This window comes from Sceloporus occidentalis, unplaced genomic scaffold (genome assembly GCF_023333645.1).
Source record: "Sceloporus occidentalis isolate IW3139 unplaced genomic scaffold, rSceOcc1.0.p SCAF_5, whole genome shotgun sequence".
In the NCBI taxonomy this organism is placed as follows: Eukaryota; Metazoa; Chordata; class Lepidosauria; order Squamata; family Phrynosomatidae; genus Sceloporus; species Sceloporus occidentalis.
In genome coordinates, this window is record NW_028316985.1 from 114,999,797 (window position 1) to 115,021,514 (window position 21,718).

General features: G+C 38.1%; 1 protein-coding gene across 5 annotated transcripts in view; it reads right to left on the reverse strand.

The window, feature by feature from the left end:
* The window catches only part of ATP8A1 (ATPase phospholipid transporting 8A1), a 100,900-nt gene that overhangs the window by 34,674 nt on the left and 44,508 nt on the right, over positions 1–21,718 (reverse strand). For 3 of the 5 annotated variants that reach the window (XM_089525178.1, XM_089525179.1, XM_089525183.1), the window contains 14 exons: positions 20,485–20,596; positions 19,752–19,917; positions 18,338–18,465; positions 16,516–16,593; positions 14,419–14,507; positions 11,841–11,885; positions 10,905–10,977; positions 8,373–8,478; positions 6,635–6,717; positions 6,477–6,526; positions 6,010–6,079; positions 3,428–3,512; positions 2,002–2,141; positions 747–885 (listed from right to left, as the gene is read on the reverse strand). In XM_089525178.1, the coding sequence (XP_089381304.1) occupies positions 747–885; positions 2,002–2,141; positions 3,428–3,512; positions 6,010–6,079; positions 6,477–6,526; positions 6,635–6,717; positions 8,373–8,478; positions 10,905–10,977; positions 11,841–11,885; positions 14,419–14,507; positions 16,516–16,593; positions 18,338–18,465; positions 19,752–19,917; positions 20,485–20,596 (1,364 nt within the window). The remainder of the gene's footprint in view (positions 1–746; positions 886–2,001; positions 2,142–3,427; positions 3,513–6,009; positions 6,080–6,476; positions 6,527–6,634; positions 6,718–8,372; positions 8,479–10,904; positions 10,978–11,840; positions 11,886–14,418; positions 14,508–16,515; positions 16,594–18,337; positions 18,466–19,751; positions 19,918–20,484; positions 20,597–21,718) is intronic. The other 2 variants (XM_089525180.1, XM_089525182.1) reach the window with 1 other exon arrangement.

Consider the following 21,718-nt stretch of genomic DNA (forward strand, 5'->3'; position numbering starts at 1 on the left):
TTTTAAACTGGGACGTCCTAAGGACGTCCCAAATGGCGGTCTGTAACCTGCCTAAGTGTGTATGACTTTAGAATAAAACTGTCATGAAAAGCCTCCCTGTCCCTTATCTTTACAAGCAATCTTTTTCTGAGGTAGCATGGTTGGCAATTTTACTTTATAGCTAGGCAGAGACACTATTTAATCCCTCTTCTGATGGTCATATCTATACTGTCCTCCTTAATCCAGTGTATTATGCTCCAGAGCTGCCACAGGTTGACATAATGCTGGCCAGACATATCCATACGGCTTATTGGGTGACACTGTGTCATCACTGGCTCACCCCTTTTAGTGCCTCTGCCACTGTGGTCTTGTTGAGCAAGGAGCTTCCTGCAAGAGCCTAGCCATCATTTCTGGTGAGGTCAGAATGGGATGCCCACGCTATCAACAAAGAGGAGGTAGAGAGACCCTCTCTTTGTTGATCACGTGGTTGGGCACCCCGTTGTGACCTCAGCAGAAGCGATGACGATGGCCAGGCTCTCACAAGGAGCTGCAGGACTCTTGCTGTGTATTTAAGAAGTGAAAATCTTTTGACACCCTGGGACATCAAAATACCCTGGGGTATCTGATATGCTGGAAGAATCTTGAACTAAATTAGAAAGAAAAATGAACACCAAAGCCTAACCAAATTTACATCTTTGTTTCAATTTAAAAGAAAAACTGTTTGACAGTTAAAAATGTTACAACCAGACTTATGCTTACTACATTACCTATGTTAATAGCAGTCTCTTGCTTGTCTCCAGTAAGGATCCAAATTTTGATATCTGCTTTCATGAGAGTTTCTATCGTTTCAGGCACTTGGTCTTGTAACTTATCTTCTATGGCTGTAGCTCCAAGTAATTGAAGATTCTTTGAAAAGAGCACAGAGCATTACCTCTTAAAATTTTTAATATTAATCCCAAATAGGGCATTGCAAGAGTAATAATATATAAGAACAAGGACTGGAGTTAATATATCTTAAAGTGGAGATGAGGACTTCAAGCCCTGGTGTTGAATTAACCCGAGCGATTACCCAGATGGCAACATACAATTCATCCCACTGCACTTTGGCAATGATTCATTTTTTTAAGAGGCTTTTCCTAATCTAAAAAGTTTAAATATTTCTTCTAATCATTAGTTACTGGCAGTAAGAACTTTAAGTTAAAATATGCTAGTATTTTTGGTCCAATTTTTTAGCCTTGGTCTCTGGCCATTACTGGACTGCACCCACAAGCACTTGGAACTACAACAGATCTTAACATGCAGCTATATATACTCAAATACCAAAGTCAGAAACATCTGTACTGTATCATAATATTTCTGATTTCTGTGTATGGAGGCAAAAGCTTGAAGTAAAGAAAGTTGATAGGAAGGAAACCAACTAATTTGAAATGAGCTGCTGAAGGAGAATAACAGAACCTCTTGGAGATCTCTCATTCATAGGGTTGCTATAGGACTACTACCTTTGATCCTTGTTACTATTTTCCCTTGAACTTATTCTTTTCGAGACTAATATCAAATGAATGAGAAGTACTGTACAAGGAAATCTGCTGGCTTTTTCTGGAAATTAATATCTTAAAGAGACGTAGGGTCTTTCACCAGTAGTGATATTTTCAAGGATAAAGGCAAGAAATGGGCTTACCTAGGTTGCAAAAGTCTTTATGCTTGTCTCAGGGCTGTCTGGGTTATACTTTTTATGCAGGTGAAAATGAAAACCACAGTATCCAGGCCCAGACATCAAAGCATATAAAATTCTGTTCATTTGATGATGTTTAGCATTTAAAACTGAAGATGTCTACCTTTAATGTTCACACCATATTTTTGTTTCTCAAAATAAAATTAGACCACTTCAGAGCTAATGTCTTTCTTTTAAAACTATCTGGTCAATTCCAAATTCTGATAGCAAATGTAATATATGTCAACTTTTTATTAGCGCAAATTTCAATAAATGATGATACAAAAAGAATATATTCAAGCATTACCTACTTTTTCAATTAGTTCATAACTTTCTTCAAGTTTTAGTGCTCTGTTCTGTACAGAAGTTGCAGCTCTTTGATAAACACTTAGCCACTCTTGATAGTCACTTTCTGAAATCTCAGCTACAGCAAAACAAAGTGTTCTCAAGCCTAAAGAAATAAATGCAAATAATGTTCAATAAATATCCATTTATAATCCCTTTTAATTTTGGATTCACAAGGCATCTCAAAGCAAAAACAAAAACAACTTTTTTAAAAATCTGAATATGCAGTAGGATTAAGAACTGGGACAGATATATGACTTCTGAATCGTCCACAAAAGCTGCAACCATTCTATTACATGCTGATATGCTGGTAGACATATCTGGTAAACATAAAAAGTAGCATGTGGAGTGGACATGAAGTTTTTTTAAAAAAATACTTATGTCAGCACTCTTGATTCAATGCTGTCACAGTTTTCCCTTGATACTATCCAATTTTGGTAAAGATCGTCAGATAACACATGAAATCGCCATAGCTTTCTAACCACACAACTCACCCAAAAGTAGTACAATAATGAACAAAGGCAAAATGTTTGGAACAACACAGGACAAAATAATTAATTATAAAAAATAAAGGTCATTTAAGGAAAATTGATTAGAACATAAAATCAATCAAATTGGCACAATTGATGAAAAATGATATGGTATAATTAAATCAAAATAATGTGACCCTGCCATCACACACAAATGATGTACCTCTCAGAGAAGAGCTCTGAACTCATAATCACATGCCTCTATTATCAGTTTGCTACTCTACAAAGAAAACTCTCCTGTGTAACAGAATAGCTCATTGCTTCAGATATAGTGAATAACTGTATGTTTAAATTGTCATTCTAGACCACTGCTTACATTTTTTTATTTATTAACAAAATACAAAAATAACATACAATTAAAAACAAAGCACTGCTTACATTTTGAGCTGTATCAAAGACATAGTACTTATTCACATAGGCCTGTTACAGACAGCCAAAATAAAGCTGCTTCGAGTCACAGTGGAGGCATGGTGTTTCAATGATGCATGCATCCTAAGAGTCCAGAAGCCACACCAAAGCCACGCTCCAGACTGGAGCGTGGCTTTGGTGTGGCTTCTGGACTCTTAGGACGCATGCATCATTGAAACACCATGCCTCCACTGTGACTCGAAGAAGCTTTATTTTGGCTGTCTGTAACAGGCCATAGTATGTCTTCTTTATATGATGATATGATATAAAGAAATCAAGTAATATGGGAAAGACTTCTTAGTCATCATAAAGAAAACCACTTGATTATAACATACTAACTATATGATGATGTGCATTATGTGCATTTTACAGTAGTCATCTACTGGTAAACTTTCACTTATTATTATTATCTTAATGGCTATTTACAGTCATTATGTTAAATAACAGTTCTCACCTTCTGTAGCAAAGAGTTCCAAATGTTTCAACGTAATTTCCTTGTATCTTGAATTTTCAGCCAGGCGATCATAAATTACTGTGTCCTATAATGACATATAACATACTAAGATATGACTGCTTTTTAATAGTACTGAAAAAAGGGGGGAATGGGTAAAAGAATGTGGCTATGGTTATGTACCAAAGGGACAGAGCATAATGCTTTGTATATCAGTGGCGTCACTGGGGTGAAGACCACACTGGGTGATACCCAGAAGCGGGGTGATACCCGGTTGGGCCCTCCACCCCCTTTGTGGTAGGAGGAGCACACACATGCCCTTCCAGGTTGCTCTGTCCAGGACTTCCTCTCAGGGAGAAACCCTAGGATAGAGGAGAAGGGCCACTATGCTGCTGATGCCCTCCACCAGCTGCCTTCCGGGTCCAGCATGGACTCAGAAGGTAAGGGCGGGGAGGGAGCCTGCCTTCTGAGTCCAGTGAGGACTCAGAAAGCATGGGAAAGAGAGAAAAAGGCTGCCTTCCAAGTCCTCCATAGACCTGGAAGCTGGAGGAGGGGGAAGGCTGCACTTTTGGCTCCACCTTCATAAGCCCTAACCCCTGGAAGCCCCACCCACACACTGGGTGACAACCCAGCTGGAAATGCCACTGTTGCACATATAGGTCCATGATATTCCTTAGAGGCAACCACTTGTGCAATCCAGCAATTCCAAAATGCTGCAGCAGAGCTGGTTACAGAGAACACATAACTCTCTTGTTTAAACAATTTCACTGGCTAATGGTTTGTTTCCAGACATAATTCAAACTGCTGGTTATAACCTGAAAGTTCTGTACCAATTGGATCTACATTATATTAAACATTGTATCTCCTCATATGAGCCTGCCTGAGTTTTAAGTTCACTCTAGTGATGTAATTCTTTACTAAGTTTCTTCTTGAAGTTAGCAATGAGTAATTTCAGCAATTTTCTTCCTGCTGTGAGAAAGTCTTTGAAAACCACACAGTTTTTGAAGGCTATTTACAATTCAGAAGTTATTCTGTGCAAAATGTGCATATGGTTGTTTTGTGCAAAATCTATGTAGGAAACAATACTTCTACATGCAAAATATTATTTCAGTGCAGAAGTATGAATTCTTGTACAGAAAACACTGTTTTCTATGTAGAACATGCTGTAATTGGATATTTATTGTGTGTAGAATTAGCACATGGTTGGGTAGTAAAGTCCCCGGATGAGGTAGTTCTTCAAACTCAAGGGCATATCCTTCAGCAATGATGGTGAGTACTCACAAATTAGATGTTATGACAGCCCAAGCATCGAGATACTGTACTGGAAACGTCTAAAATCATAGAAAGGTTGGGGAAGGAAGTGCTCACAAGTGGAAAGTCACAGATGCTTTTTACCTTCGTTGTCCTTCTTTTTGAAGGACTGGCGGTACCGAGGTTGGGTGGTATTGCGTCTACCAGAGGAGGAGAAAGATTGGGAGGGAAACATTTGCCTCCTTGATCCCAAAGGGCTGTATGACCTAGACTGAGTATAGGCTGGTCGCTGCCAACCCCATCAACAGGAGTTCCTATATTTCTTCGCAGTGGTTTTCATTTTATGGTTATAATCTAGCTTCTCATCTGTCTCCTTATTAAAGAGTCTGAAATCATTGGAGGGCATATCCTCCATGGTAGCCCGGGCTTGATGTGATAGGTCCGAGGCTTGTATTCAGGCATGAAGATAGAGAGCAATCGAACCCGAAAGCACCTTTGAATGCAATCCACAGAATGGCAGGCAGAATTAATCTGTTGAGAACTTATGGCTCGACCTTGAGGAGCCCACCATCATCCTGACGGTCAGAAACCATTGTTAAAGGCCTTTTATGAGATGGAGATGGCAGAGAAACTGAGACAGTAGCACTCAAGGGCATATGAGGTTTCAAGGCCATCTCATACAATAACAATTGAAGGTAGGAGAGCCGATTTTCTTCTGTCCTGAGGAGTAAAGGCCCTGCAGTGGGTGCAGGTCTATGTATTGTGCCCCCCACCCAGGTAGAGTGGTTTTCTTGCCAGGGGATTTTTGCACCACACTCATTGCATCTCTTAAAAGACATAGATTAGGAGGCCATCCGTGAAGAAAATCACAAAACAGAGGTCAAAAGGAGTCAAAAACCAGAAATAACATAATGCTGAAGCCAATACCGAGTAGAGAAGTCAAAATCCAAAGCCAAAACCAAGATCTAAAGCTGATTTTGAAATGAAGAGCTATTCTAAGAATCAGTTCCTTTGATGCTGCTAGTGTGGCAGACAAAAAGGAACTGAGTAAAAAGAGTGGGAATGCTAGAGGTATATATAGAGTGGGTGGAACTACCACCAAAAAGTCTTCCCTAGTGATTCTAGACTGTTCCAAATATCTCTGCACAGGTGCAGGAAAACCCATTTGTGTGATTCACAGAGGCCACGACGAAGAACATAAGATAGAGCCTTAGAGTATTATTTCTGTCTCTGCACAGTATCTTCCCACCAAAACAGTCAGTTTCCTTAATTAAGAAATGATGTTAAGTAACAAATGCATTAATTTATTAAAAGGTATTATTAAAATTACTTACAGCGCCTTTGCAGTACAGTCTTAATTTTCCTGTTGGTGTGCGGACAATGACAGACATTCTTTTCCTAGAACTGAAAAAGAGGAACATACCATTGGAAATAGAGTTGAAGTGACCTGGGGTTGGCACAGACTGGCTCTAAAAGCCAGCTTCTCAGTGGCTTGGGATCATGGCTTCAAGGCGTCTTGGGGGTGTGGCGTTCAGATGCCACACACCCGGAAGCTGCCCTGAAACTGCGGCGGAGTGGCTTAAAGCCAGCCCAAATAGGAGCAGACGTTTTCTGCTTCTATTTGGGCTGGATTCTTGACTGATTGGGGTCATGGCGTGTGTGTGCCGCAGCCCCAAGACACCTTGGGTGGGACAGTTTCAAGCTGCCTCTTTATGCCTGTCTGTTCCACTATTTTTCTTTTGAGTGTACATTTTCCCAGACCAAGGAGATAACAGCTTTAAAAAATCACGTGTATACTTACCTTGTGAATTCTAGCACATTCAGCAATTCATATCTTTCTTCCTGTCCAAGCTAGGAAAAAATGAGATACTGATTATTCTTTTAAAATGTTTTAGTGATATTTTCTATTTTAATGATTATTAATAACAAGAGGATCGTAACTATTTTGGATGAACTTACAGATTCTATAATTACAGAGTTCGGTGTTCTTCCAGTGAAAACAAAATGAAGATGCTTCGCTGCTCTAACCAAAGCTCCCTCATCTGTAACAAAACATTTTGTGCACATAACAGAGTGAGAAAAGAGTGAAACAGTAAAAATAAAAGTTTTCTTTTAAGTATTTTTCCATACTCTGTAGTGATGTCTTAAAGTAATAAAAGTATGGCTGGAATTAACTTGTGAACTTATTTCTTAATAAGTGGATTTATGTTTGGAGGAAATAGAACTGACTAGTTTCACAACATCCATACTCAGCAAGAGGTTGCTGTTATGTTACTAGTAGGAGAACCAGAGACCAGTGGCCACTGCACTTCAGGACTGATGCACAACGGGACCCAATGTGCATAGGAACACTAGCTAAGGAGTGTCAAGACACACTGGTAGAACCTGATGCACACTGGAACATTTTTGTCAGTGTCCCATTGCACATATTCACAATTCATTAGCAGGGTTCCTTAGCGACTTTGCTATATAGATAAGTATGCATACAGTTATGCAATGTAGACTGTGATAGAGAATTCCATATTTGCACATTTTCAGGTATATGTGTGAGTGTATGGAGATATCATTGACTTCCAGTGTAACCTCACTTTTCTTTGCACTATTTCTGCTGTTCCTTTCCCCCCAGAAAATATGCATCAATGAGGAACAGACTAAATAGCTGCACAATTTCTCTTAACAGGCAACCTTGCATAGAGAGTAATCAGCACTGTCAACACTGAAATGTAAAATAGGGTCAAGCCTGGGGAGCTTTATGAAATATAGTTGATGTCTACGTCCACGTCCCCATGAAACACCAGTAACACACACTGCGGTGGGAGATGCTGCTCACAGCAGTTTTTCGTTGTGATAACATGATGTATAAGGTTAAGTGTGTGTATATATATATACTTTGCTGATTTGCATTTGTACTAACGCATTTGTATCAATCTGTACATTCTATTCAAGTTATCTTGCATATAAAAATCTACTGTCTTTTATTGAATACCTGGTGGTCTGGTTAGAAAATATCTCTAAAAGACCAGATAAATCCATACTGTCTAGGTATAGCATGCTTCTTGTAGCTGTAGCAGCTCCATTGTATGAGATATGATCAAAAGATTTGCTAGTCTTAGTTTTTCTTTCAAACTCACAACTTGGGGCCAAAACAGACAGGCATGGAGGAGCAGCCTCTGGTTGCTCCGCCTACAATCAAGCCCTGATCAGCTCCTTTGCTGGCAGCCTTGGGCTGCCTTAGGTGGCCTCAGAGCCGCTTCTGGCCAGGTCGCGGGCATGTATTATCTGCACACCATGCCCTTGAAGCAGCTGGAAGCCCACTTTTTGGCCCATCTGTTTCAAAACATACTGGCAACTTTAAAGCACTGAATAAGATCATGGGATTGCATTCTGTTAATAGAAGATTCCACTAAAAAGATCCCCATGCCTTGGCTCTCCCACATACTATAGTTCACCTTCATGCACAATATTATTAGTGTGCAGGGATTGATGTGTGTGGGTGTTGGATGGGTTTCTTTGAGAAAGAGGGAACAGGGAAGTCCACTTCTGCCAGCACAACTGAACATGCCTAAATCTGAATTGAATTCAGATTTAGAATTTTAAAAAATCCTCAAAATATTTTAGAAAGAACCTTTACACAGTTTAGTCATTTTGCTTAAAATTAATATTTGTACAGATTTCAGTGCAATTATATAACCCTTACCTGGTGATGCTGCTTGATAAATTATCTTATCATCTTCTCTTTCTGGAACTGCTGTATGGCACACTGCCATCATTGTCAAAAATTCACAAATGATTGGTGCAGTTGGCTAAAGCAAAACAAGCAAACAAGCAAGCAAACAAACAAAAAACAAACAGCTTCATTTATATACCGTTTCATACTGAATTAATAGTGTCTAAGCGGTTTACAACTGTAAGCTAACTGCCCCCAACAATCTGGGTACTTATTTTAGTCACCTCGGAAGGATGCAAGCCAGAGTCAAGCTTGAGCCCTTTTGCTGGTATTGAACTCGCAACCTTATGGTTTTGAGTGAGTGGCTGCAATATAGGCATTTAACCACTGCGCCACAAAAAATAATCATAATAATAGAAGATTGCATGATGAATATGCCAAAAATATCTATATATCTAGTAGCTATGTAAAGTTTAAAAGGTAAAAAACTTGCCCTAGGTCCAACTGCTAGCCCAACTAAAGTATATCCCACTGAATCTAACTATGAACATAATAAACACATATCTCAATCCCACTGTTTCATTGAGTCCACTGTAGTTGGGACTAACCAAAAATGGGCTATCGCAGTTGCTGGTATTTCTTTAAAATGTTGAACAGACAGTGCGAGTGGGGGGAGGCACAGTGAGTGGAAAAAGGGGAGGGACCAGGGTTTTTGGAAAATTACAGTTTCAAATAATGTTAATTTTTAATTTAAAAAAATTAAATGTTATTTTTTTAAAAAAAATCTTTAAAAACATCAGTTTACCAAATTTTCACTTTAAACACATAAAACTATGTATATGTAAACACATTTATTCTGTGTGTATGATGACATCATAATTTTGCTAGTTGTTTATATCACAGCTATTACCATTACATTCACTGTTATATGGGAATAATGATTTGTAAGTAAAATACAGTGTGCCTGCGCCATATGCAGGTGCACTATACGTGGCTTTCAGCTTATGCTGAAGATGTGCTGTAATACAATCAATGGTGCGTGTGCCCGACCCTCATTATATTCAATGGAGCTTGAGTTTACACATTATTTGCTTTACAAGGGGGGGGGGTACGGAATGGATCCTCTGCGGAAGGCAAGGGTCCACTGTAGTACAAAAAACATTGTGGTATGAGAGCAAGTCAATGGGGGGGGGGGTTTGTTACCATGAGTTACTGCACTGGGTGACACCAACCCTAGTGATGCCACTATCATCTAGTTAGGTCCATTTGCCAGAATAAGGACACAAATTCTGGCTGTAAGACATTTGGAATGGCATCTTGGATTAGTTGCAGCCTCAGTAACAGTTCTGACAGAAAGACAAGTGTCTGTCTCTTTGTGGCATGTTTGGACACTGGACTGGATCTGAGGTATACAGGCTTTAGGAATGAGACCAGGAAACATCAGTTCAGTTCAGGGTTCAGCAGTCCAGATTGTAGAAGGGCTCATAATTTCTGGCAATCAATCAATCAGTCAGTCAGTCAGTCAGTCAGTCAGTCAATCAATCAATCAATCAATCAATCAATCAATCAATCAATCAATCTTTTATTCTGTAGTTACAGACCCAACAATTCTAGCATTCCTGTTTGTCCTGCAGGTGGACTGGTCTGGGTTGAGCACTGGTTGCTAGGTATGCCAACTGATAACAGCAACCCAGTTCTCATGCAAAAGCAAAAGGTGCAGTGAAACTGTAACAAATAAAGTTGTGGCTCTTCTTTCCAACACAACTCTGTGTTGTCTCTTTTGTTCCTCTCCCATTGCAGTCACAAACTTAGTGGCTAAAGGACCAAGCAACATCAGTAGGTTCCCCCCATTTAGATCCTACAATTACCATGTTTCACACTTTTCCTTCAAGTCATTTTATACTGAAACATCACCTCTCAGATGTTCCATTCCCATCCCCTGAAATCTTCCAAATGTATGGTTGTAGGACCCATATAAATTTGCAAATCTCAATGAAAATAGTATCTCCTTGAGGATTGGATGTTGCAAAGGAAAAAGGCTATAAAAGAGAAAGCATTAGGTATTCCTTCTAGTATTCCTTCTCTGCTCTGAATTATATCCTTCTGTAATAGAAGTGGCTATCTGAGCTCTTTAAAAAATACATGCTTGCCTGTAACTTTTACAGTCGGCCCTTCTTACACATGGATTTTTTATACATGGATTCAAGCATCCACGGTTTGAAAATGTTCCAAAAAAGTATAAATTTCCAATATCAAACCTTGATTTTCCATTTTTTATAAGGGACACCATTTTGCTATGTCATTATATTTAATGGGACTTGAGCATCCACAGATTTTGTTATACATGGGGGATCTTGGAACCAAACCCCAGCGTATAACAAGGGTCCACTGTATTTAGGAGTTCAATTAAACTTTATTTAATTTAATTATGCTTTATTCCTAACACATGTGATGACTGATATCTGAGATAGAAATTAGTTTCCTGTTCATTATATGTAACTTCTATTTTGCTAAACATCTCTGCTGCTTTGAAAAAAACCTATTATTATTTTTGTAACTTACATGTTTATTTTGGAGATTTTCTAGTAATGCTGGATCATTAAATGGTTTGTCTTCTTTGCTTTGTGAACTTTGCCTAAAAAAGACATGTAAAATGAAAATATAACATAATGTTTAATTTACAACCACAGGTCATGTAGACCCACAGACAAATTAGCACTTTATAATTATTCAGTTTGGAATTGATACATATCCAAGAATGAAATATATATTTATTGTGTGTATTTAATTATTGAAATTTTGATTATTCTTTATTTGAGAATTTATTAATATAGTTGAATTAGTTAACCAGTAGCTATGTAGCTGAACTAGTTAACATCTACACAAGAAACTGAACATTAAGCAGGTTAGTGATAAGACTGATACACACACATTCATCCCCTGCAAAAAACCTCAATGACAATTTTGCAATTTCTAGCTAGATTACATATGCATTAATCTACTGATGCTTATAACTCAATCATGTCTTGTCAGTACATTATAACCAAGAAAGATTTTACCTTCTCCCTCAAAAGACACGTGTGCTTCTGAAAATCAAAGGAGCTTTTTATATTGGCTCCAGGCTCCTGGGCTGGAGCTGGGCTGGGGGATGGAGACAGGGATTATCACTTGCTAAATCGCTGCCAAACCACCATCAGCCTGAGTCCAAGCCAGGTCCCAGCCGCACTCTGCCAGCACTTTTTAGATGTCAGATAATCCCCATCCCCATCCCATATCCCAGCTCCAGCCTGGGAGGTTGGAGCCATCTTAAAAGATGAGTGATAAGCTCCAAAGTCTGACACTGTTTGGAATTGCTCACTTTCAGAGTCACAAGCTGTTTCTCTCATATGTGCCAGATACTGGGTTCAATATACAGTATTAAAAGTTGCTCTACTGTTAATAATAAGCATATAACATAATTTTTTTTAACCAACACACTTACTGAAGATTAGGGCTTACCAATCATCTGTGGAAAAGCCATAATCCTCTGATTCAGGAGAATGACTAAATGAAAAAGAAAGGAAGTAGAGAAAAAGGAACATAGTTAAGAGAGTTAAAAAGTTAAGAAAGGTTTCAAGTTTAGAGTGCATACCAAGGAAAATGAAATAAAACAAGGACAGAATGCTATTAGAGGATCTGTCAGAAGAAAAAGAGCATCAGTGTCTGTAGTGACCAGTGGGAGGAAGAGGTGGTCAGACTGCTGCCCTCTGCTAGCATAAATATCATATGTTCCTATAGGTGAGGGTACCACAAACTGTGCTAGTAAAAAAAACAAGCAAAAAAACCTTGAGCTTTTTAAATAAGGCAATTTTTATAAAAAATCTTTTTAATTTTTTTTTAAACCCCCGCCCACATTTTACCAATTTTTCACTTTAACCACAGGAAACTATGTACATGAAAATACTTTTAAGACATGCATATGATATTGTAATTTAAAGGTATAATTTTAATTTTGCTAGTTGTTTATGTCACAAATATTGCCATTACATTCAGTGATATATGGGAACTACCATTTATGGTTCGAAACAGACTGCAGAAATAATCCACTTTGAGACTGCTTGAACTGCTCTGGCTAAATGCTAAGGAATTCTGAGAACTGCAGTTTTGTGAGACATTTATTCTTCTCTGACAGAGAGCTCTGGTGCCACAATAAACTATAATTCCCAGAATTCCCTAATACTGAGACAGGACAATTAAAGTGGTCTCAAAGAATAACATTAATACAAAAAAGAAAAGAAAAGACTAGGGACGTAAAGCCTAAAAAATACTAAAGACTGTACAGCAGGGGTGAGGATCCTACCCCTTGATTGTAGCTTATTTCCTTATGGTGATGTTACATGAGCCTGACTAAAATTTCCTTCAGCTTAGTTGGTGGTGAGGCACAACGGGAATGTAGTTCATCAAAACCTGGAAGTCCCCACCCTGCTGTATGGTGTGGTATGGGAGGAGGCCAGTGTGACACCATGAGTTACCACACCAATTGATGTCAACCCTAGTGATGCCATTGAACATAGAAGTTTCCATTTAATGTCACAGCTACTAGCTTTGGAGGAAAAAAATAGACTATTTGAGCCACATTCTTTCTTCTGTTTGTTCTGAATCTAGCACAATGTCACTAGGCGACCCTGACATACAGCACTGAGAGAAAAATGTCTGTCTCCTGGTCTTTCCATGTTTGCATACCATAGTATCAATGCACATAATAAACAAAATCATGATAGTGCCTATGATGCAAATGGTCACACACAAGATTTTGCTAATTAAATCTGACTTGCAAAGAATAAGATGATCTTCTCCCTTGTAGAAACCTAATGAAATGGGATGAACTCCACAAATGCTTATGCCAAAGGGCCAAAACACAAGGGCACAAATAAAGTAGTTTCTAGCCACTTTGAAGGCAGGGCACTCAGATGATGCATGCTTGAAACTGGAGCAAAAAGAAGCCGGGACAGTCTGACTCAAGGCGGAAAATGTGCATCTTTGTGCCTGCATATAAATGCCCTCACCTGAATGCGGGGCTGTGGCAAAGCAAAGATATGAAAGTGTGAAAATTCCAATGGATGTACAGAGAGCCCAAGCCATAGGCAATCTTCACTTCCGTGGCTTCCAGCATACATTTTTAGACTTATAGATGAGTATATACAGTAATGTGTGGAATGTATATGTTTTATATGATTATGTATGGTTGTGTATGTGTAATCTTTTATGTGTTCATTTCAGAACATTTATTTTTTAAAAATAACCTCCAAAGAAGGAGACTCCACCACACTCAAAGGGGGCATGTTCCACTGTCGAACAGCTCTTACTGTCTTATTGTCAAAGTATAACGCAAAATGCAATTCTCAGGATTCTGCATCATGGACAGAATCTTTGTAGACAGTACAAACTCTCTGCATCAGAAGCGTGCGTAGAACATGACATGTAAATGGATTTAAAAAGTCCAAGGAAGAAAGCATATGATTATATATTAATAATTTTACTTCGAGAGGGAACACATTATTTTCACTGGAATTAGCTCAGATATGACAAAAACAAAGGAACTGGACAGCCAGCCAGATAATGTTGATCGGTGTTACACTAGTTGTCAAGAAATCAGTAAACCTTTGCTTTCTTACAAAACCCAGTTTTGTGTATTTAGAACATATTCTTTTAAACACAAAGGGTGGTTAGCTGGGCAATGAAACAGAGGCACTCTTACTCTAAGCAGGAGGTTTTGAAAACTTGGGGTATGCCCCAGGCATGCAAAAACACATAAAAAAAATTCAGGAAAATTTCCCCTCCAAAAAATTTGGGATAATTTTTTTCCCTTCAGACCAAAGAACGATCTCAGCATACTACACCCTAGTCTTAAAAAGAAAGAAAAACTTGAAGAGTCCTTGTGCAGATTGAAGTAACCAGTACAAACAGTCATCCAAAATAATGGAATGAGCACATATGGAGGTCACAACTAGCAAAACCCAAGGAGCTTTACTGCAAGAAGACACACGTCTCCAGAACATTCTGGAAATGTCCTCAGTGGCTCCAGTATAAGACTTACCCATAAGCTATTCCTGCAATAGTACACTTCTTGAATTGCATTACGTTGCATGTCAGGGTGCCAGTTTTGTCAGAAAATATGTATTTAACCTAAACAAAAGTAAAGTTCATTAACATTTTTCATCTGTTCATTAATATGATTTTTAACATAGTCATCTAAATCCAAATGTTAGTCCCATTTACAGCAGACCCACTGAACCAATGGCAGCTTGTCAACACTTACATAAGTCCTAGAGATTCAATGTATCTGATCTAGGTACAAATTAACACTACATTTAGGCCATTTGTTATAGTTACTTGCACATGGATAAGCTAGTAAACATGTTAGCAAACTATATGGATAAAATATATCAAAAAGGAGAATCTTAGAAAGAAAAGCATTTCCACTATTGGTTAGATAGATAGCATTTCCTTCTTATATACAGATTTTTTATACATGGATTCAAGCATGCACGGTTTGAAAATGTTAAAAAAAGTATAAATTTCAAAGATCAAACCTTGATTTTCCATTTTTTATAAGGGACACCATTTTGCTATGTCATTATATTTAATGAGACTTGAGCATCCACGGATTTTGTTATCCATGGGTGACCTTGGAACCAAACCCTAGTGTATAACAAGGTTCCACTGTATTGCTTTCTTTGTCATTACATTCACTTAGCACTTGTACTCCAGTTTTGTATTATGCTCTGTGAGATGGGTGTATGTATACAAATATTCTATGGGTGTTATGCAAATACTGTATAAGCTGATCCACTTTCCTCTGTCATAGAGTTCTGACATAATACAGTGCGCTCTTGCCTTATGCGGGGATCTGTTCCAGGCCCCTCCGCGTCAGGTAAATCACATGTATGCTTGAGCCCCATTGAAAATAATGGGGCTCGTGCATGGCGCGTGCCCCAATTTTCAACATAAGCTGAAAGCTGCATAAAAGATGCCTGCATATGGCGCGGGCACACTGTATGGCATAAATGTCATTGGAGGATGAGCAAATGAAAGTTTTTCTTTTTCCTTCTGCTTTTTTTCCATTTCCCCATCTAAGGCCCGTTCCGCACGGGCATATAGTACGCGCAGAGCGCGTACTAGGGTTAGGAAGGGGTGTGACTTCTTCACGCCCCTAACCCTAGTACGCTCTCTGCACGTACAAAATGGCGGCACCCTATACAGACGGGGGGCTGCCATATTGACATCACGGACGCATAGCGTCTGGACGTCGTGCCATGGTGAGTACACCATTGGCGCCTCGCTGCATCATTTCCGCGGCTCAAGAAGAAGTGCCATTTTGGTTGCTTCTTAGCGGCGGCAGGAAGCCTTGCGGTTTGGCCGCTGGGGCTTCTCGCTGCCGCTAATGATGGCGCAGGCAGACCGCTGCTTTCCAGCCGTCTGTAACACACCTAAGTTTCCTAAGTACTGGAGAAGGGGGTTCACCTAACCAGCTGGCAGGGCAGATAATTAAAAAAAAAACTGAAGGAGAAGGGGCGGGGAGGAATCTTAACTGATGTAACTGGAAAGAACTTAGAACCTGGACTCCTGCCTAGTCAGTTGACATGCAATGTAAAACTCTCACATAGTGGATTGCTTCCCCTGCCATCCCAAGAATATGGGTGATGTCATTAGCTCCTATGATGACATTTCCTGAATAGTGGTGTGGACAGAATTGGTATCTGGGTTTGTGACAAGGTTTTGTACCAGTACCAGTATCTGTGTCTGTCATGTGTGTCCTCTTGCAGGTAAGTAACTGAAACTTGGACATTTTGAAGGCATGTATGCCTTAAGACCAAAGCAGAACTGTTTCTCCAGCATACACCTTCTACTAATAAAAATCAGAACTACTGTGTGATAAGTGACTCTTAAGATGCAAAAAAGAAAAGAAAAAAAAGAAAAAGAAAGAAAAAAGTAGTTTGATACATAGCACATTGTTAAACCAGAGCAAATGTTTAAGTCATTTGTCTTCTAAACAAAGCACCCTATTTACAATATAGGATTTCCCCTAGAACCTATCTATTTCTCATAATTAAAAAAAAAAAACCTTACAAAAATGGTATGAATTTGAAGTAGTGAAGAATTTACATGCTCAGATTTAGGAAAAACAATCTACCTGACCAAGTTCTTCATTGAGATTGGATGTACGAGCCATTGCAGCAGTGTCAGTAGGTTCATAATGCATGTCAATATCCTAAGAAAAGAAAGGGTTGCTTTTTTAAAAGCTGAAGGACAATTAACATGTTTTTATGCATATCACATTAATATGATTCTCACTATTTTCAATGGAACTTACTTTCACATTGAACTTACTTTTCACATGCCTGCTTTTATCACTAGGGAATCCTGGGAATTATAGTTTATTGTGGCACTAGAGCTCTCTGACAGGGAAGGCTACATGTCTCACAAAGCTACAGTTCCCAGACTTCCCTGGCATTGAACAAGGGCAGTTAAAGCGGTCTCAAACTGGATTATTTCTGCAGTGTGTTTGGACCAAGGAAGAGACAGGACCCAGGTTGAAATGAATTATAACTCTGGCCTCAATGAGCTGGCACCAGGGATTAACTCACTGATCATAAAGTCCTTCACCTCTTCTGAGAATATAGGCAACAGTATATGCATAAACTCTCCATGTCGACATTCCACTCAACATATGAATGTTAGGGGCAAGTCACATTCTCCTTTCTCTTTCACAAACTGAGTATATGCAAAGGACACAGGTCGTCTTAATATAGCTACATATATTAAAGACTGTTAGAACCGAGCCTGTTCCTTTCCACAGTATTCATAAGCTGAATTCAGATTCCATAGCACAGTGAAAAAATGCCAGCAAGTAAGCAAGATCCTGTATGCTGCTGCCTCAACATAGTAACACATAAGATTGCATTATAAGGGACATTTTAAAATCAATGGAATTAAACAAGAAGAACAATGCAATGAATTTTGGAACTTGTCTTTTGGTCAATATGACTTCTCTTACAGTCAATATAAATACTCCTACATTTATATCACTTGAGGAATACCAAATGTAGCTAGATAATAACGGGTTCTGGAAGCAGAAGAGATTACTGTAAATACTCACGTATAAGTCTAGAAATTTTAGTCAAAAAATTGGGTCGACTTATCCACAGGTCAATGTAAGTACTGTACTTTAACTCTTATATATATAAATAAGGAGCCATCCCCTTTCTCTGAATAAAAGACAAGAGCTTAGTCCATCCTAGTAGCACTAAAAAGAAACATGGATCCCCTCTACTCTCTCATCCATCCAGCCTTTAGGATGAACACAGTTATGCCTGACCGAATTTTCTAAGTTCTTTGGGATCATTTTCCTTTGCATCATCCTTTACATCCTTTGTTACATACCCCTATGTTTTACCCTTGACTTATCCACGGGTCATATCAAAATCCATAATTTTGGCCCTAAAACCTGCCCTTGATTTATACATGAGGTCGACTTATAGTCGAGTATATACAGTATACCATTCAAATTGAGAGTTTACAAAGTATTTTATCTTGTCATGACTTACCATTATAAGCTTTTTATACATCTGGTGCGTAAAAACCTAAATGTCATCGTCTGAATCCTATTGTTAGTCCTGACTAGAGTAAACCATTGCATCAATGAGATTTACTAATGTGATGTCTCACCATTCAACAACTGATTTAATGAACTACACTAGATGGAACTAACCAACAGGATGCCAGCCTCTTGCTGATTCTAAGCAGGGTTTAGTACATGGAAGGGAGATGACCAGGGAATACAAAGCACTACAGACTGTATTCAGAAGAAAGCAATGACAAACTACCTCTAAGTATTTCTAGCCTAAGAAAACTATATGAAATCAAGGGATTCTCCAAAAGTCATCAGGGAAAATTTTATTCTTTAAATTGCTAATTAAAAGATCTGTGAATAGCATGGCAATGCTCATACTTACCCAATTTATAAAATATGCTTGGATAAATTTCACTACTTCTAATGTAACTAACAAGCTGATTGGAATTAGATTATTGAAGAGAATTATAAATGTCAAGAAATTCAGTCCAAAATTATTAGCACCACCATCTATTAGGAAAAAAGGAAAAATGTGTAAGGTAAGAATATGTACAAAGGTTTCGAAATCAACAACACTACTGTCAAAATACATCTCAAGCTGTCATTCTGAAAACTTTAAAAAAATGTAAAACCAACTTCCAAAATTTTTCCTCACATAACCCCAACAAAAATAATTCTCTAGAAGTGGATATTTTTCTTTGGAGAGAGTATACTAGGCATCCTAACTGAAGGTTATCTCCACTCCAATATCAGCTTTTTGCTGGTATGGTGTGGGTGGAAAGGGGTAAACCCATCTTCTCATATGTTGTGGTCCCAATTTTTTCTATCTACTGCCCATTGCTGCCCCACACAGAAATGCAGTATGCATTTCACATACGACCTAGGAAATAAGATACAGCAAATATATGTTATGCATTTTTACCACCTTTGAAAGATGCAGAAACATGTGGCTTCAAAATTACACAACTATTTTTTTCTTCATTTTTGAATGTCCTAAAATATATTACCACAATATGGACTTTGGAACTTGTCTTATAGTCAGTTGTTTCACTTAAGGAGTGCCAAATGTAGCTTGACAACAATGGGTTCTGGAAGCAGGGGAGAAAACAAGGTTTTGGGACTTGATTTTTTTCAGGATTTATTTCTTCCAACAGTTAAAGCTATCCAGTTTGGCTCTTATTGAGATACTGTGTCTGATCCAGCATCTACATTTAATGCTAGCCTGAAAATACAGAGACTTCTTTAGGAGGTCACTGTTCTTCTACAAAAGGGCTGATGAGTTTTACTCATGGATAGGGACAACTTTGAATTTTCAAAGACTTTTGTATTATCTAGTGAAGAATCTACATTTTGAGTTTGTTTGATTGCCTTGTATTTCCAGTTAACTTGTGGGAATTGGAGTGTTGGTCAGGTAGCCTACTTCCATCTCAAAACAATGTGCAGATGTGGCTCTAACATATTCACTTTCTACTTTTCTCCTGCTTATTTTTTTTAAAAAAAAATCTTTGATGGAGAAAGATGTGGTTTCAAAAGTTTGCAGATAATATTTTGTGCCTTTTTGGTTGAATTAACAAAGGTATTAACAATAGTAGACACAAATATACACTGCCATATGTATACACCCCATGTTACAAGTGATCAATATATGTGGATATAAAATCATGAGTCAGTATGAAGAAACATACTGTCATCTGACATTAATAAAACAGGGTTGTAACAGTTATTTTATTTTGTGAATTTAATTAAATTTAAATAACAGTTTGGTAACAAATGACACAGTTGTATTTGTTGCTTACAGTTTAGATTGATATACCAGTCTTTCTCCTCATGTTTTTGATTCCATATAGCTGACCCAATGGAACAAATCAAAGATATAGCAATAAGAATGCAGAATAAAAACAAAATTTGGATATTTGTAATTCTTTCCACATTGGATAGTTTAAGAGGTGGGCTTGTTGAATTCTGTAGTTGAAATAAAGAGAGATTCACAAGTAAGAACAAACACCTTTAATTTTGATTTTCTGATTTAAAACCACATTTTCATATATTTTTTCTATAAAAAGATACAAATACACATCTACCCTGTTTCAGAAATGAAAAAAGTCATTTGCCAATGTGGTACATTTGAACCAAAAACGTACATTTTTCTGTGAAACAGATAAAGTAAATTTTAAACATCAGTTCATAAGATGGTAAAGTAAAAAAAAAGCTAGAATTATATCTGTTGACATATTTGAAATGATGTAATTATACATGCTGAGCAGAGACCATCAGAGTTTTTGCCAAGTGTATGCTCAACCAAGTCCATCTGTGATTTGTGATGTTGTTGGCTCCAACTTTATTGAGCAGGCAACAGCACTGCACTGAAAAGAAGGTAGTGATTAAATCTGTATAACAATCAGGCACATGGCTCTTCTTGCTCCTGTCTAGGAATATCATAAACACTGGCTGGCTGTGCTTAAGCAAGTACATATTACTAGGGTATATAAACAAAATTATGTAAAAGTTGTTCATAATTGTAAAACAAACCTGCATGAGTTTTGTGTCATGCCCTGTGTAGACAACTATACCATGAACCCACTGTGTATTTCTTAACTGAGCTCCACGTAGAAGAATTTGATCAGGTCCCAGTGGAACAGTGCTAAAATGAATGAAATGAAAGTTAAGCAGAATTCAAAGTAAAAAACTGATTTAATGAAAACATTATTTAATATTAACATACTTTTTCTGTTTCTGACTTTTTCTCATCTTGAGATATCAGTTTGCAATTAATGGAAAAATACAGAAGTAGAAGGAAATTATATATTTCCTTTTCAGACAGAGAATCTGTGGGTTTGAAGAAATGACAGAAGGCTTCTTTATACCAGATACAGCCTTTCAAAGGTATTTTAACTGGAGAGAAATAGAAACAGACGGGACAACAGGAGTAGTCAGAAGGCACTCCTGCCCTGATTCCAGCAGGATCGCAGCGACCACATGCTGCAGCCCTGAGGGTGCCTGCTGCCATGGTCCCAAATGGACCGTGGCAAGAAGATGTTCTTTTTTGGGGCCACCTTAGGAGGCCCCAGTGCAGCACTGGCACAGCTTCCACGCAGGTTGGGGACACGCATCATATAATCATCATGCCCCCAAGCTGTGTGGAAGCCGGCTATTTAAGCCCACCTGTTTCTGGCCATAATCACTTTATTTTATAGTGCAATAATCATGCAGTTCAGAAACAAATCCTTCAATCAATACAAATTCAACCAAAACAACATGCTTTAAAAGAGCAACTTAAAAAAAAAATTATTTAAGCTAGTGGCTGTAGCATCTAAACTGAATTTTGCTAGTTAATTTTCTGATTTAGTCCTATATTGGGGTGTCTTACACATTAATGCAAAAATACTTTTTAAAATTAAAAATGATTTAAACCCAAAAAATTGTTTTGGGGGGTTTAAAACTTTTTATGCATTCCCTCCACCAACCACCTGCAGTAAGGTACAAAAATTATATAACATTTCTTCTTACCTACTAATTTTTAAACTAAACTAAGCTCTTTTATTTCTATTTTTGAAATTATTTCATTATTATGCTCTTCACTGCATCTGATACAGCATAAATACCCTTTAATCAAGGTTGATCATACAATATACAGGATTCCAACTGTAGCTTCACCATTGCTTCATACTAATTTTTCTTTATTGCTATTATACCTAAATTGCCCAGTGCCCCAGTCATTAGCTGTTAGGTCTCTGCCCACAAATGGTGTCACGCAGTAAGTCAG